Genomic DNA, 17,606 nt, shown 5'->3' on the forward strand with positions numbered 1-17,606 from the left:
GTCTCTTCACAGTCTGGGGAGTAAAATCTGGATGATATACATACCGAGCGTGCTTTTTTTGTCTGATTTAATCTTATTCGTTTCACCTTTTCAATGACCAGGAGACAGGACCGAGAGTTTATTTAGAAAGAGGGAGAGAGAGGAAAGGAGCCCACTGTTGCATAGTCAATAACATCCTTTTTATCAATGCGATATACAATGGGGACGGCTTGGCCGAGGGACTCATTGAAAATCTCTTCATTATTTCGGGACAAAATCGGGCGTTTATTCTGATCCCAGAAATGATGATGGATTCTCCCCCGCAGCCGGCTATCGGCTCAGACCTCAGTGTGACAGGGGAAAAAATAAAACAAATGTGACCGCCATACATCAAAGTGGAGAGTTTGAGGGTTTTTTCTCAATGAAAGCGACATCTCTTTGCTAAAATAATAACAATAAAACTTCCGTCTGATGTATTTCATCCCCTTTCCCATTGTAGGGTTCACAGTTGCTTCCAACATGAGGATAAACTTTTATGGGAGCTGAGTAGAGAGCAGGCTTTTCCCTTTTTCCTTTATTTTTATATACGTGTGTGTACATATACATATATATATATATATCTTTTTTTCCTCACTGTTTGTTTCTTTGTGTCAGCCACAATCCTTCGATCCCAAGAAAATCCCAGACCTCTCCCGAAAGGGAGAAGGTAGGAGAGGGAAAAGATACACACCGTCACAAAGAAGTGGTTTCTCCTCCCTGCGCAACTCTGCTTATTATCTTCCCTTGTTTTTAAAATACTTTTAGAAATAAATAAATTTTTTTAAAAAAATTAAAACACTTGGGGAGAAAAATAAATACAAATAAAAATAAAGGAAAGAAAGCAAAACAGCGTGGATTGCGGAGGACTGATGAACCGCGCGGAATGCCTCTCAGGGAGTGGGGCCCGGCGGGGCGGGGGCCGGCGGACGGCTGTCCGCTAGATGGCAGCCGGCGCCAGCGATTCCCGCTCGGCTCCGCGCCACCGCCGGGGCCGCCGGGGCCGCGCCGGGCCGGGCCGAGCCGAGCCGCGCCGGGCGCCGCGGGGCGCGGAGCGTGGCCGCCCCCGGCCCCCGCCCCGCCGCCGCCGCCCCCCGCCGTTCAGGGAGTCGCGACCGCCGCCGAGGTTTGCTCTGTGCGAGTGGAAGTTACTCGGGGTGGGGACGCGGGGGGACCGCGTTGTGGAGTGGGGCGGGGGTCCAGAAGTGGGTTTGCACGCGGACGGGGCGATAGGGTCATTGTGGCCTCTTCCCCTTCCCCCCCCCCCCCCATCGCTCCCACCAAATGCTGCTCCCGGGGGGTGAGTAGCGCGGGTTTCCCATCCCCCCCCCCCCTCCCTCCTCCGGGGGTATCGGTCCGGGTGGGGGCGCGGAGCGGAAATGGCCCCGGCGCGGAGTGCACGGGGTGCGATGTGCGCAGGGTGCGGTGCGGTGCGGTGCGTTCCTCCCCTGCTCCTCTACAGCCCCTCGCGTGGTTGTTTTTTGTTTGTTTGTTTGTTCTGGTTTTTGTTTGTTTGTTTGTTTGTTTTGTAATTGGAAGCAAGGAGAAAAAAATCCTATTTAAAAATGTGGGAAACAAAAAAAAGGGGGGTGGGGGGAGGGGAGGAATTGTGGTGTAAACTTTTCACGGGGTGCCCAAACCGTCCCCTTTTAACTGCCCCTCTCCGCCTATCGCAGTGCACCCTCCGCTTTTGATGTGTGTGCGGGGCTGTGCGAGAGAGCGGCGGGGGGACCGCAGCCGACCCATACTAATCAGGTCTCAAAGTAAATAGCAGCGCAGGGCGATCTCAATGTAAATTGCGCTTGTCAGAAGAATCCCCTCGCTCTCTGCCTGCCTGCCTGCCTGCCTCCCTCCCTCCCTCTTTCCCCGCTCTCTCCTCCCCTCCCTTCCCCATCCCAGTCAGTAGGTAGCAGAGAATTAAAAAAAAAAAAAAAAAAAAAAAAAAAAAAGCGCTGGGGGGGTAACCAATGGAGCGCGGGAGGCTTGGCTAACCCCAGCCTCCCATGTTCTCTCCCCCCAATTCAGGGCTCTGACCAGTCAGTCGCCTTTGATTATCAGTTGCCAGCAGCCCTTCTCTTGGCTCCTTGACATGAGCTCCATATAAGGCAGCGATCTCCATAGAAACGTGTCAGTTTCAATAGTAGTGTCAAAGTTCACTATATACAGACATTCGCGCAGATCCCCCTTTCGGAAACATTGCTCTGCTCGGCTTCCCGTTTAAACGCATTCATTTTTTGGGTCTCTCTCTCTCTCCCTCTCTCTCTCTCTCCCCCTCTCTCTCTCCCTTCCTTGCATATTCTATTAGTTGTTTTTTTTTTTTTTTTTCCTTCCCCCCTTCATCTCCCTCTTCTCCTTCCTTTTCTTCTTTTTTCCACCCTTCCACCTCGTGTCTCTCGCTTCATTCCTGCAGGAGGAGAAGAGAAGAAGAGAGAGGTGAAACTAGGAAAAAAAAAAAAAAAAAAAAGAACAGGAAAAAAAAAAAAAAAAAAAACGGAAAGAAAGGAAAAAGGGGAAAAAGCCGAGCGAGAGCCGGGGGGGCAGCGCGGAGCGAGAGCGAGCGGGCGCGTTCCCACCGTGATGCCGTTCTCATTTTGACCATTCTCGCCGATTTTTTTTATTTTTTTTTTCTTATTTTGGGGGAGGGTTTTGCTGCCGGCTGATGAGTTTTTACCCGAAATACTTTTTTTAGGCAAACAAACAGAAAAAAAAAAAAAGAAAAAAAAAAAAAAGAAAAGAGGACCTTTCGGGGGGCGATCTCCACCGCTCTTTTTTTGCTTTCTTTTTTTTTTTTTTTTTTTTATTTTTTAATTTTTTTCTACTCGCCAGCACCGTGTGTTCGCACAGGAGGAGAAGAAGAAGGAAGGGACAAGGAAGAGGAAAAGAAGAGGATTTATTTACCCGACCTACTTTGGATCTCTCTTTTTCCTGCGTGTGCCATTATTATTCCCGTCCTCTATTTTTACACTTCGCCGTGAATTCGTCTCCTCTGCGAATTTAGTCACATCCGATTTTTTTTTTTTTGTATTTTTTTTTTCCAAAAAAAAAAAAAGAGAGAGAGAGAGAGAGAGAGAAAGAGAGAGAGCGAGAGCGAGGAGAGACACAGAGAGCGCGAGCGCCGAGCTCGAGAGAAAGAGCAGCGCCCGGCACCCTCCTCCGCCGCCGCCGACACGAGATCAAACTGCCTCAGCTCCCCGCCCGCCCCCGCCGCGCTCCCCAGCTCCGCCGCGCTGAATGGCTGACGGCGCCCTGCCCTGGACCTGGCCCCCGGACACCTCCGTGCCCTGATCGCTTCGCTCTCCGCCTCCACCTCCCGCTCCCCGGCCCGGCGCCCCGAGAGCCCGCAGCGGCGGCAGCGGCAGCGGCGGCAGCACCGCGGCGGCGGCCGGGCCCCGGCGGCAGCGAGCGGCGACCTCCTCCTCCTCCTCTTCTTCCTGCTTCTGCTTCTCCGGATCCAGCTCCGCGGCGGCGCCCCGGCTTCCTCTATGCCTGCGCATCCTCCGCGCCCGTAGCGCCCGGACCGCGTGTGCCTGTGCCTGTGCCCGTGCGTGTGCGTGTGCGCGAGTGGGGAGCCGTGTGCCGGGCGTGTGCGCGCGTGTCTGCCTGCGTGTGCGTGTCCGGCGTGTGCCTCTCCTGGATGCCTCTCCCGACGGCCCTGTTCGCCGCTTCTGATTTTGCAACTTGAAGTGGCGGGGGGGGGGGAGGGAGAGGAGAAGAGGCGAGAGAGCGAGAGAGGGAGCCGAGAGGGGAAGCGGAGAGACGGGGGGCTTCTAGGCGGGGGGGGGGAGAGCAGGGAGCGGAGAGGAGAGAGAGAGAGAGAGAGAGGAGGGGGAAAAGAGGGAGAAAATCCTCCGACGCCCCCTCCCCCTCCCTAAAAAAAAAAAAAAAAAATAGCGAGAGCGCGAGCGAGAGGAGGGGGGATCGCGGCGAAAAATAAATAAAATAAAGAAAACGGCAGGAGCGGCTCCAGCCGGCGGCAGCAGGGCAGCGGCGGCGGCGGCAGCCGAGGCGGAGGCAGGCGGCAGGCACGGTCCCCTCGCTCCCCGCTCGCCCCCGGCGCCCGGCCGCCCGCCTCCCCCCCGCCCCCCGCCTCTCTCCCCGGCAGCCCGCAGCGAGACGCGCCGCTCCCCAGCACTTTTTTGGGCCCGAGATATGGCAATGGTAGTTAGCAGCTGGCGAGATCCGCAGGAAGACGTGGCCGGGGGCACCCCGAGCGGCCCCAACCCCGCAGCGCAGCCGGCCCGGGATCAGCCGCCCCAGCAGCAGGGGGGCTCGGCAGCCCCGCACACCCCGCAGACCCCCAGCCAGCCAGGACCCCCTTCCACGCCGGGCACGGCCGGGGACAAGGGCCCGGGGCAGCAGGGCTCGGGGCAGAGCCAGCAGCACATCGAGTGCGTGGTGTGCGGGGACAAGTCCAGCGGCAAGCACTACGGCCAGTTCACCTGCGAAGGCTGCAAAAGTTTCTTCAAGAGGAGCGTCCGTAGGAACTTAACTTACACATGCCGTGCCAACAGGAACTGTCCCATCGACCAGCACCATCGCAACCAGTGCCAGTACTGCCGCCTCAAGAAGTGCCTCAAAGTGGGCATGAGGCGGGAAGGTGAATATTTCTTCCCTACTATGCTATCGCTCTCCCTCCCCGTGGCCGTGGCAGGAGCGCGGGTGCGGGTGTGCGAGCGGGGGGCGGATGATGCGCGCAGGGGTGCGCGGGGTGTGTGCGCCCCGAGATGCGTGGCTCGCGACGGCGATCCGGGTCCCTCCGTATTTACATGCACATGTCAATCTCTCCCTCTGCCTGCACTCCATCTGGCAGCCCCGCGCCAGGTTTTGTTGTTGCTGCGGATGGTGGTTGGCGATGTTTTCTTTTGCTTTTCGGTTCGTGCCTCCTGCCCTCCTCCCGCTGCTCCCCACCCCCTTCCCCGGCCCCGCCGCTCTCTCCCCGTCCCCGCTCATTGTGCCCGGGATTTATCACCACGGTGCTCGCTACACGTTTATCGTGCGGTGCCCCTTCGCGTGTGCGTGTGTGCGCCTGCGGTGGTGGATGTGGTTTTGTCTATTGTTGGCATGAGCCCGGGGGTGGGGTGGGGGGAGATGCATCCCTCTGTACGAGATGTGCTCCCATTCAGCTTCCTTTCCCCCCCACCTCCCGCCCCACCGTTTCTCTTTAAACCCAAACACTTCTCGGTAGCTCCATTCCCAGGCTCATTTTTTCCTGAAAGAAAGATGAAGGACGTGTAAGTAGGCAAGGAAAGAGTAAAGGGGGGGCGAACGAGGGGTAAACAGGGGGGATATGTAGCACTGTCTCCCCTCTGCCGGTGCCCGGAGCGTGCTGCTTTGCGAGGTTTGGCCTTGTTTTCACTCCAGGCGTTGTTCAAAGGAAAGTTTGGGAGCGAGCCGGGTTCCTGTGCTACTGTCATTTTTTTATTTTTTTATTTTTTTTTTATTTTTTTTAGCACGCTGCTCGCTTTATTTCTTCATCAAACTCCACCCTCTCCTTAAAGCCTGCATACAAATCGCGATTTATAACCTATTTACCGATCCTTCTCCTAGCAGAACTCGCGGATGGCAGCAGGCTCCGCGCCCTCCAAGCGTTCCTCCGCTCCTTCTCTTCCCCTTCTGCTTTTCTAGCAATCCCCGCGTTCCCTCGCAGGAAGGTCCCTGCCCTCCTTTTTCCCCGGTTCCCCTGTTTGGCCACCTACTGCCCAAAATTGAGCCAAAGGTGTCTGAGAGCCACAGCAGCCAAACGCTGCGTCCCGTTGACTGGTGCAGCCTTCATGGGCTGTAACACTGTATTTTGTGTTGCCACAAGAAAGGCAAGAGAGCCTCTCCAGACCCGAAAGTGTGAGAGCCTCGTTGGTACCTCCAGAGGCTGTTGGTCAGGGGGAAAAAGATAAAGGGGGAGGGGGTGGGGGTGAGGGGGCACCCCAAAACTTGGAATTGTGCTCACAGTGGATTGAAAAATCAGAGCCAAATATAAGGCAGAGCCATGAGGCAGAGGTGGGCCGGGGGCAGAGGAGAAAAGGTGCGGCCCGCGAGACGCGTGGGAATAAAGGCAAAAGTTGTGGGAGTGTGCAGCGCCGGGACGGGGGACGGTGCGCCGTGCGGGTGTGTGCGGGTGTCGGTGAGGGGACCGGCCCAAAGCGGCCGCGTCTCTCCCGAAGTTACCTTTGTTTACATGGCATGCGGTTGGGAACGCGGTGTGGCACTGCTGGAGGGAAACACACACACACGCTTTTAAAAAAAAAAAAAAAAAAAAAAAAAAAAAAAAAAAAAACTTTGGTCAGCGCTCGGGACTGGCGGCACGCTCACGCTCTGTGCGGAGATGGTTAATGAATCCGGTGTTTTTGCAGTTGCAAGCTTGTGCATTCACTGTGCAACGCTTACTGCAGGCTTTTGCAGTGGCGACAGCGCACCAAAGATATTAATTACACCGTCCCCTTTTTTTTCCACGAATGTTTGGCTATTGTAAGTGCGGACCTTTTTGTCTCCTTTCCCACCTTTTCCTCGATAATATTTAATCTTTCTCTTCCTTTCAGCAGGGAGAACTTTGTAGGGCGGGGGAGGGGGGGCACTCTGGACAGCTGGGCAATAAAGTTAGAGGTGGGAGCTGGGTCTGCGACCCGCTCCGCTCCGGGGGAACGAGGTGGTGTTACTGAAGAATACTGACGCGTTTATTTTTATGATGATGATTATTATTTTTTTTTTCTGAACAAGCAGCACAGCGGTTGACTTGTAAATCTCGGTGCCAGCAGCAGGGCGATCGGCCGGGATCCGCAGCGAGCCGGGCTGTGCTTAACAGCTGGCTGTGATTTTTAACCCCACTTTCTCACCGCTCGGAGGATTTCTTTGATTTTATTTTTACGTGCGGGGCTGCCTTTTGTCGTGGGAGGGGAGGGGGCCGCGGTGGGGGGAGCGGGTTTGCCTTGTTTGCCTTGGCTTTTTTTTTTTTTTTCTTTTTCTCGTTTCTTTCTTCCTTTCCAGCTTTCTGCTTCTTCTTCTTCTTCTTCTTTTTTTTTTTTTCTTTTCTTTTTTCAATCTGCGCTTATGTTTGAAGCCTGTCTGTGCCGGGGGCGGGGGGGCGCTTGGCTGCCGCTTCTGTGCTGGGGGTGCCGGGCCGGGCCGGGCCGGGCCGGGGGGGCGATGCTGCTGCCCAGTCCCGCGTGGCTCCGGCTCCGTGCCCGGGTGTGATGCGGCGGGGAGAAGCCCGGCATTGTCTCCGTCCGGCTGGCAATGCCCGCAAGCCTCCAGGATGCACATTTCCTCTCCTTCTCTCCTTGTTTTTGTCAGCGGTTCAGCGAGGAAGAATGCCACCCACCCAGCCCAACCCCGGCCAGTACGCCCTGACCAACGGGGACCCCCTGAACGGGCACTGCTATCTCTCGGGATACATCTCCCTGCTGCTGCGGGCCGAGCCCTATCCCACCTCCCGCTACGGCAGCCAGTGCATGCAGCCCAACAACATCATGGGCATCGAGAACATCTGCGAGCTGGCCGCCCGCCTGCTCTTCAGCGCCGTCGAGTGGGCCCGCAACATCCCCTTCTTCCCAGACCTGCAAATCACCGACCAGGTGGCCCTGCTGCGGCTCACCTGGAGCGAGCTCTTCGTGCTGAACGCAGCTCAGTGCTCCATGCCGCTGCACGTGGCCCCGCTGCTGGCCGCCGCCGGCCTCCACGCCTCCCCCATGTCGGCCGATCGCGTCGTCGCCTTCATGGACCACATCCGCATCTTCCAGGAGCAGGTGGAGAAGCTGAAGGCACTGCACGTCGATTCGGCCGAGTACAGCTGCCTCAAAGCCATCGTCCTCTTCACCTCAGGTGAGCACTGGGAGCACCGGGGGGAGGAGGGGACATGGGGGGCAGCAGTTCCCATGCGCACGGGGTGAGAGCAGCGCGGCCTGCCCTACTGTGTCCCCATAAACACTCACATGCATGGATGTAAACACACGTATATATCCGTCAAATTAAGTGGAGGCGGTGGAAACACGCGTGCACGCATGTTAACAATTTTTCCCGGTGATAGATGGTTCGAATTAACTGGCAGGAAAGTGCATTAACAACGCCTTTGAAGTGCTCTGGTTGTAGCCTATAAGAATATAATACATCTTCTATTATTATAACCTACGAGGGGGAAATTTATAAACATCAAAGGCGAATGATGCGAGGGAAATGTCAGAAATAGGAGCAAGGCGAGATAAGGGGCCTCGCGATGTCATTTTTTAATTATTATTCTAATTATCGCCACGATGGGGCTAATTGACACTTTCCCCACTTGTTTGTTTTTCTTTTTCCCTTCTCACTGTCCCCTCTCCTTTCTGGCCAGGTCTCTGTCGCGGGTTTGGTTGCAGTGCTACTGTTGTTGTGTTTAACCTTGTCTCCCCACCCAGCAATACCCAATGAGTCCCGATAAATCTGACTTAAAACCAGGGCCGAGGCAAAATTAAAAGCGTTCTTGAACAAAGATGGCAAATCGTTCAGAGGCCTGGTTTAACAGTATGCAGTTTATAATCCATCAATATCTGTTGCCTCCCATGCATGAAAAATAGTATTTACATTGTATTAAAATGACTCCTAAATTTGCACAATATTGTAATGTAGCAAATGCAGTATTAATATCGATTTGAACATTGGATAATTTATTTAGACAGGAGCACCTAATTTGTATGCAGGGTGGTCAGAGCCGTGTACTGTGACTGCCCCCTTCTCCTTCCCGTGCAAATGCAGGCACTCCGCATCGGAGGGAATGTTTCTTTGCAGAGGATCAAGTGCAGATCTTAAAACAAATGGAAGATGTGTTGAATAGCCAGTGCCTCGTTTTTATGCATTTTATCTTAATAAGTCTTCCTGATGGAAACATGTTTTTCAGAAGTGACAAAGAGATCTGGCTGCATTTATCAGGCGGGTGCTGTGCACTGCAGCCCTGTGCTCTCCACCCCATTCATTTCTGGGCCTCATCAATAAGTGGGGCTGAGCGAGGAGAGCCCATCCCTTCTCCAGTACCCCACTAGGAGGGGTTATGCCCCGCAGAGAGGGGCTGCCCCACACCCCCTTCAAAAAGGCTCAGGGGAGGAAATTGCCCCACGTGGGGATTTTGGGGGATTTTTCTTTCTTTTGGCTTGGTTTGGGCTCTGCTTTTGATTTTATTATTGTTATTATTATTATTGTTATGTCTCTCTCTCTCCCCACCCCCAGCCCCCCTGCCTTCCTCAGATGTCCGACCTTGGCTGGAGAGGCAGCCAGAGGCTTCAGATGAGCCCCTCATTTACATATATTAAAAACAAACGTAATAATTAAATGTTTTCAAGGAGAGAAGCCCCTTCCCTCGATGGAGCGGAGCATGAATGGGGGTTGGAGAGAGAATAATATTATTTTGGAGCAGAATCACACGGGGCACCTCAGAAAATGAAAATACAGCTGTCAGGAGTAATCCACCCCTTACCCCCATCCGCACATTTCTACTTTTCACTAAACTTGTTTTGATTGCTTAGCCAGAGGGGAATTCATGGGAAGCCTTGCTCAAAGTCATCCAACTTTTAAACAAACTTTGACTGATGGAAAAGACATTTTTAGGCATATTGTCCTAAGTCCTGAGGACTTAGCATTTAAAGCTGGCATGGGTTCCTCCTATTGTGGTTTTCACATTTGGGCTCTGGATAGTATATTTAATGTGTAAAACTCTGGACACCGTCCAACAGCTGGGTCTTGACCCAAAACCTGCTGCTTTTCTTTATTTGTTATTTATTTATTTCCCCTTTTCCTTATTCCCAGTTATTAATTCCTGCACCTTCTTTTCCTCCCCATAAATAAGCATTTCCAGGAAGGGACCAGGGTAAATAACACAAATCCAATAAATCTATTTGCAGCGCAATAAGAACTTTGATTTCTAGTTAGATGCCAGCTGATTACATCTATATTTCCTGAGCACTAAACTCTTCTGAAGGCGTAACATGAAATACATTCCCACCACTACAAAGGGGAAGGCAGGAGTGTGCTGAGCAGTAATGGTTATTTATTTACATAATTTCTTTTCCATAGACTGCAGGAAGAAATATAGAGCTTTCCTGTATTGACACTCTGCCGTATGAGAAAGTGAGGCACTCAGAATTTCCACATTAGCCCACTTTCTGCGATGGGGTAATAATTCACCTCTGGTAAACGTGGGCTGTTTTGTTTCTCTCATAGACTGCACTTCTCTGGGCTCAGCGAGCTGCGCACCTCTTAATTATTATTATTTTTAATCCTTTCCTAAAGGGAGAATTAAGCCTCCCCACTGCCACCTTGAAGGATGCGATATACAACCCCAACAGATGCATCCACCAGAACATTTGGAATAACCACAGCTCCAAGGGTGCCCTCCGTGTGAGCACACCCTACATGGGTTTGGAGGTGAAGCTCAAAACCCAGCCCTGGCTGCACCCTGCAGCAGCACCGTCCCCATCCCTAGCGCCACTGACCTGTGGTATAGGTGGACCTGATAAATATTTTACTAACCTTAAGGGTATGACATATGGGGCATAAAGAGAGAGCCCTGCTAGGGTGTCAGTAAGACCCTTTCATATCGCATTGTTTGGAAGTTGAATAGGATCCTAGTGCATAATGGGCAGATAATGCATGTAAAATAGCAAGATATATGTAAATATGGAGTGTGATTTGTGGCAATCAACATATGAACAGGCCTGTGGTTTTGATATATGTTGCAAACAAGAACAGGCCCAAGCGTTTGATATATATATATTCTGCAACCTGGTGCTTTAGATGTGGGAAAATATCGCTGCATTAAAGGTACAGTATGGATTAGCAGCGCAGTCTGGCTCAGATAATTGTACATCTGAGGGACACCAGGTCCGCGGCGTGGGTCAAAGGTTCCCTCTTCAGAAGTTCCTGAATTATGGCGTGTTTTATTTGTATTTTCGCTCGAGGCCACAGCATTGTAGATGAAGGTGTTCAGAAATCCGTGAGAGGCCACTTCTTGATACGGGCAGGCACAAACTTCAAATATCCCATTGCTGCAGATTATTTTTTTCCTTTTCTTTCTTTCTTCCTTTTTTTCTTTTTTCTTTTTTATTCTTTTTTCTTTTTTTTTTTTTTTTTTTTTTTTTTTCCTTTTCTTTTCCCCCGGCTTTGAATAATTTGTTGTGTCTTTCCAGGGTCATAATTCCACATTCACAATTTTGTAACGTCCTTTTGGGGGCCATTAACATGCATTAATTCATATACGGATCTATATATTAGCAAAGTCTGCCTTTGATCTGCGCTAAACCGCGCTGCCAGCTGACTGCCTCCCTCTGATCCTGATGTGTTGTCGGGCTTTTTCTTTTTCCTTTTTTTTCACCCCATATATGTATATTTATTATTAATCGGCAAAACAATGTGGATGTCGGAGGCACTCCCCTTCTGCAGCGGCACCCCTGCCGCCGCGCTGGGTTCTGTGCGAGCCGGGGTGCAGCGCGGGGCATATGCAGGGCTTTGACCGCGGGCTCCGCGGGGTCAGGGCCCGCCCGGCTTTGTGTACCGGAGCTCCGCGGGTCCCCGCGGGCCGGGCGCGGGGCGCGGTGCCCGGGGCGGGGCGGGAGGCTCAGCGCGGCATCCCCCGGCCGCGGCCTTCCCTTGCGGCTGATGCGCAGCCATGTCTGCAAACTCGCTCCGTGTGCGCGTGTGTGTGTCTGCGCGCGGCGGCAGCGCTCTGTTTTTCCCCCCCCCCCCCACCCCCCCTATAATTTTCGCTCCCGTAGGCCCCTCTCTCGCCGCCGCTATTTACCGGGGATGAGCTCGGAATGGGCTCCGAGACGGGGGAGGTCTGTCACTGTGGGGTGCGGGGGAAGGGGGACGACAGGTCGTAGCTCCCCATACATCCGCGGGTGCGGTGTTTACTATGCGGGAGGGGGGGAAGTGCACTATGTTTGGGGGGGCTGCGCGTAGCCTTGCGGTCCATCCGCCGGCACTAACCGCTTCCCTTCCTCCTCCCCTCTCCTCCTCTCCCTTACGCACACCCCCGCCGCCCTTCCGCGGGCGCGCTGCGGCCCGGGCAGACGCCTGCGGGCTGTCGGATGCGGCGCACATCGAGAGCCTACAGGAGAAATCGCAGTGCGCGCTGGAGGAGTACGTGCGGAGCCAGTACCCCAACCAGCCCAGCCGCTTCGGCAAGCTGCTGCTGAGGCTGCCCTCCCTGCGCACCGTTTCCTCCTCCGTCATCGAGCAGCTCTTTTTCGTCCGCTTGGTAGGTAAAACCCCCATCGAGACCCTCATCAGGGATATGCTACTGTCGGGGAGCAGCTTCAACTGGCCTTACATGTCCATCCAGTGCTCCTAGAGCCCGGCCGCAGCCCGGCGGGGACGCTGCGCGGCGGCGGAGGCGGGGGCGCGCGCACCGAGGGGCGGTCGGGGCGCGGGGGGGGCCCGGGAGGCGGACACTGAACAAAAGAACGGCGCGAGTGGGAGCAGAGGTGTGGCCGCGGTGGGGAGAGGGACGGACCTCGCGTCCGTGCGGGTCGTGGTGTTGCGGTTGGTCTTCGGTTTGGTTGGGTTCCGGTTATTATTTTTTATTTTATATATATATTTTTTTTTCCGTTTTTTTTTTTTTTTTTTTTTTTTTTTTTCTTTCGGAGAGGAGGAAAAAAAAAAAGATAATAATAATAAAATACAAAAAGGCAAAAAAAAATTAAAAAAATACAAAAAAAAAAAATAAAAATATGAGTATTGAGGGGATATTAATCACACCTGAAGGGGATACTGGAGCTTCCAGGATTTATTGTGGACTGTTGTTGATATATGCTGTACAGTAACAAACAAAACAAATCGCGTTGAAGCCGAACTGAACCTTGTGTAGAATGAGCAACAAACCAACGAGCGAACAAACCGACAAACAATTCCACGCGCAAACACTTACCACGAGCATTGTTACTCATTTTGTAAAATATTAGTCTTTATTTTCATTTTTTTGTAAAACTTAAGACATCGTATGTGCATAAAGGAAAAAGAAAAAAAAAAAGAAAAAAAAAAAAAAAGGAAACAAGAATTAGGGGAAAATAACATTTTCCAAATAATTATAAAAACAAAAATTGTCCTGTGTCTATGTATCTATATCTGTTTTGTATTTTTTTCTGGTTCCAAACCAGGTTTCCTGTGATTCTATACTAATAATTTTTGATATAACCCTTTGCTTCTTATAATGAGTGCGATATATGTTGTCGAAGCTGTTCTTCAAGAATTAAAATTGAAGTGAGAATTTAAGCAAAAATAAAAGAATTTAGCAAAAAAAAAAAAAAGAAAAAAGAGAAAAAAACCAACAAGAACAACTTATCACCCCACAACCCACGAGTCTCGTTGCTTGAAACGTGCCAACAGTTCACCAAAAAGAGAGAAAAATAATAATAATAATAACCAAAACCACTAAAGCTGCCTGGACCTTTATCTCCTGTACCAGTCCTACAAAGGGAGGACCGAGGCCCACGCACGTATCTGGTGCGGGACGGCCCGGCCAGGGCGCAACACCGTGCTTCCTCCTGCGGGACTGCAGGACGGGGCAGAGAGGCCGCGACTGCTGAGCCTCTCTCACAGACGCGGTCCCTTTTCGCCTTTTTTTAGTTATTATTTTTTATATTGCTGCTTTTATGTCTCCCCCCTTTTTCCCCCCGACCCCCCATTCTCTCTCTTCGTCCCAAAGACTCAGAGGGTGGCCGCACTGCCCCGGCCTTGAGCGTGGACCCAGCTCTGTGCCCACACGGCAGACACCTGCCTTGTCTCCGCAGCCCGCACGTATCCTGAGCGTGCTTTTATTTTTGTTTTTATCTTTTTGTGCCAAGGAAAAATTAAAGATCATTTCCTTAATGGAGCTTCTGTGGAGGTGAAGGCTTTGCAGTGCTGCTCGGTCCCTGTAACAGCTTCCATCGCATTAATGTTTTATGGGATCCGAGACAGAGCTGTAAGAACACACACTGCCAGGGGAGCTCTTTCTTAACGTATTAATAAAGCCGGATCTTTAAAAATAGCACTGCCCCCGCACGCAGGCACCCCCCGTGTCCCCAACGAGCCCGGATGAGGCAGGTTCGTAGAGTCACGGGTGGTGTTCTTTTAATTTGCTGTCCTCCATCCTCTCCTTCTCTCCCTCTGCCCTCTCTCTCTCTCTTTTTGCATTAACAAGATCCTTCAATCCAACCCGCTTGGGGCTTTTAATATTCCAGGCGCAGCAGATCCGAGGCGAGCACAGCTCCACGCTCACAGCCGGGTACCAGCACTGCGGGCAGACGCTGCGCGGGGGCGGCCCACGGGCGCCGCTCGGGGATAGTGGGGGCTGCGGGCGGGGATGCGGCACGGGGATACCTCTCTGCCCCCCACCCAGGTGAGGGTCCGATGGGCGGGCCAGACCTTGGGGGTGCAGAGGGAGCCCCCCGGCCTAGTGCCGGGGTGGGTGGGTGAGTGAGAACACGGGGGGAACCAACAGCGGGGGGGTGAAGCAGAGGAGCTAAGAGCGTGCATGCACACACACACACAAAGCCACAACACAATACAACAAAAACTCAAAAATCATTAAATGTTATAATAAAAAATAAAAAAAAAAAAATACAGATAGTGGAAGAGAAAGGCAGCTTTCAGTGGCTTCCAATGACATGTAAATATATTCATTAGAGTGTTATCCCACTGATGAAAACAGATAAACTTTTTTCGTAGGTCAGAAGAGTATTTTTCAATTAATTTTCATATTTATGGATAATTACAATGACCCACGGATTGCCAAGAAACGTGCAGGTGTGAAAGAGGTGTGCGGGATGAGCACATTTCCATGTATGTGTCCAAAAGTGTTCCGACCCCTCATTAAACTTTGCTGACAAGACGGTGCTGTGTGCCGAGGTGTGAACTGCCCTCTCCTCTCTGCTCTGCGGCTCTCCCTTCCGCCCCGTTGCAGCCCTCGGATGGGCGGCTGAAAATACCGCGCGGCAGCAGCACCGGGTGTGTTCTGCTAGAAAAGAGAAAAGAAAGGAGAGAGAAGAAAAAGGGAAGAGGAAAATAAACGTGATTGTGTAGAGGGGCCGGGTTCCATCCACCAGTTCCCGCTGACTCGCCTGTGACCTACAGCACGCTGCTCTGAAGCCCACTCCTTGGTTTGAAACCAAATGCTCTCCTTGTTCTGCTGTCACGCGGGCATGCACGGTCCCTCCGCGCCCCTCATAGCCCCCTCCGCCGACAGAAAGCAGAGCGGGGGTCAGTGGGGGCCAGATCCCACTCCTCCTACCCCAGCCCCGAGTGGAGCCGCCTGCAAAGTGCCCTCACCCACTCAGCTGTCCGCCCCCTGCCCAAAGAGTCCTCTGTCCTCCATCAAACAAATATTTGGAAATACCCCTAAATGGAGGGTCGAGCCCAGCGGGGGCAGGGGGCGCGGGGTCAGCCCTGCTCTCCCCGGCCGTGTTTAGGGCAGGGCTGCTGTCGGGTTGCGTGTAAGTGGAGGGGACGGGGTGTGGGGAGTGCGATGCTCCTTCTTGCCTCCTCCACCTGAGGTTCAGGAGGCTCCGAGACACCACTCCCGCTCCCACAGGGGTCAGGGCCGCTGTCCCGGGGCCCTACGCCCACTTTGGGTTTGGGGAGCGGGGCCTCTGCCTCTGGCAGCGATGGAGGTGTCAGCGAGGGGGTTCCAGGTGCCCGGGGCGAGGAGGGGCATGCTGAGCCATGCCTCAGGGTCACTCTGAGGAACAGCAGAAGTGATAACAACAGATAAAGTGAAATCCACCATTGCTTTTCATGTCACGCAAGTGGAACACGCCTGGCTGGCTGGAGAAGCTCCTTTTAAGCGGGCGGACAGGGCTCTCCGGATTTTATTTTCTTTCTTTCTTTTTTATTTATTTATTTTTTTAAAAATTATTATTACTGTTCCCTTTTTTCACTCAAATTACCCGCGGCGCATAGCAGTCAGCCATCCCCTCTGCACAACACCCGGGCAAAGCGGATCCGTGCGGCCGCATGGGGGAGGAGGCCCCTGTCTACGGCCGGGACGGACCCTCGGCCGGCGGACAGACTGTCCCTTCAGTTGTGACCGCGGACCTCCCCAGGCTGCGTCCCCCCCGTGTGTATGTGCAGCTGCCACAGGCGCTGCCGGAATGCCTCCTCCTGCTTCGTGGAGCGCTTTGGCTACTTTAAGCGTTCATTTTTAAATCTCAAGCTATCAGCTTTGAGGTGGGTGAGGGTTTGATTTGCCTTTATTGTGTGTGTAATTTTTGTTTTGGGGTAGGTTGGTTTTTGTTGTTGTTGTTCTTATTTCTTTCTTTCTTTCTTTCTTCCTCTTTTATTCCCAGACCTCCATCCCGTCCCTTCCACGACTTATAGAGGCAGACAGTGCCCAGCGCCCACTACCTTTCCCCACTTCCCTTCCAGTTACTTTCCACCTTAGAAAGCCGTGACCCCCCACTAAACGTGCTAATACATTTCTAAAGCCTCCTTCTACAATTGGTCCCACTGTCACCGGTATTTACATGATTTTTTTTACAAACAACTTGCCCTCACCCCTAAGGTTTTCCCCATTGTGTCGGGGAGGCCGAGGATGGTCGTTCTGCGGCGACACGGGAGTACAGAGGGAACCACAAGCAGGAAAATGTCACAGGGCACAGAGTACGGCCACGAGCGAATCTGCGGGTTCCCCCGCGCTGTGACGTGGGGATCACTCCTGGAGAGGCGTTCTCCAGGAGAGCGGAGAGAAGAGAGAGAGGAAAATGGGCAAAAAAAGGGGGAGGGGGGAAGAGGAAGGGAGGAGGTGAGAGAGGGGGGAGATGTGAGAGTGCAATTGGAAACTAATAAAACTCTTGTTAAAGTGCTTACTCAGGATCCATGGCGTCACCAGGTCCTTTGCTCGCGAAGCCAAAGAGTTTTATTCCTAAATGAGTTAAAGAGCCATTTACCTCTGTCGTGTTCTATTCATCAAGCCACAAGTCGAGAGTCTCTAACATGAAACTATTTGTTTGCTTACACAACCAGCTGGGTGCAATTTCACGTCTGAGATATCTATCTGAAAGCGCCTCTCATTTATTATCCCTCCTTGTCAGCGAATCCATTTTCCAACTTTCCCCCCACCCCCTCGCCCCTTCCCCATTCATCGCAGGCTCCGGCCTTAAACGGTCCCCTGAATTTTTCGGCACCTACAGCCCCCTCCTCTCCCATCGGCGCACAGAGCCGGGGAAAGGCTTCAAGCCGCAAAACCCAGAGAGCTTTGACCGAGCTGCTCCCTGTCCTTCTCCATTTCTCCCTCTCCCCGCAGGCCTGGTTGCAGCAGAACGGCTTTTTCCCCTTTTTCATTCTGGTCGGACTTCACCACGGGGATGCCCGGCGCAAGGTGCAGCCGCCAGGAGATAGATGCAAGGAGAGTGCAGTGGGAAGGGCCGAAACCACTGCGGGGACCCGGCCCGGCCTCAGCCCAGCCTCGGTGGTCCCGGCTCTGCGGGGGCCGCGGACTGGTGGGGGCGGACTCGGAGCCGGGTGGGAGCGGGAGCGAGGAGGGACTTCGGGGTCTTTTCTGCCACCCCACGTGGTTCCCACCAGATATACAAAGACGCTACGAGCAACGGGCCAGGCCGGGCTTCAGATGTAATTGCGAGGAAAGAAAACAATTAACAAAA

General features: G+C 53.0%; 1 protein-coding gene across 4 annotated transcripts; it reads left to right on the plus strand.

Annotated features, from left to right (window-relative positions):
- Window positions 1–1,039: 1,039 nt before the first annotated feature.
- NR2F1 (nuclear receptor subfamily 2 group F member 1) lies at window positions 1,040–13,319 on the plus strand. Of its 4 annotated transcripts, XM_072358824.1 has the most exons (4): window positions 1,040–1,141; window positions 2,842–4,612; window positions 7,300–7,827; window positions 12,039–13,319. In XM_072358824.1, exons 2-4 carry the CDS (start codon window positions 4,165–4,167, stop codon window positions 12,317–12,319), a joined length of 1,257 nt encoding a protein of 418 aa, XP_072214925.1. In that variant the 5' UTR covers window positions 1,040–1,141; window positions 2,842–4,164; the 3' UTR covers window positions 12,320–13,319. The 4 variants fall into 4 exon arrangements, with proteins under 4 accessions (XP_072214925.1, XP_072214928.1, XP_072214924.1 ...); XM_072358827.1 differs by lacking the exon at window positions 2,842–4,612 and having other exon boundaries at window positions 1,053–1,141; XM_072358823.1 differs by lacking the exon at window positions 1,040–1,141 and having other exon boundaries at window positions 2,464–4,612.
- The last annotated feature ends 4,287 nt before the right edge of the window (window positions 13,320–17,606 follow it).

Source organism: Excalfactoria chinensis, chromosome Z (genome assembly GCF_039878825.1).
Source record: "Excalfactoria chinensis isolate bCotChi1 chromosome Z, bCotChi1.hap2, whole genome shotgun sequence".
In the NCBI taxonomy this organism is placed as follows: Eukaryota; Metazoa; Chordata; class Aves; order Galliformes; family Phasianidae; genus Excalfactoria; species Excalfactoria chinensis.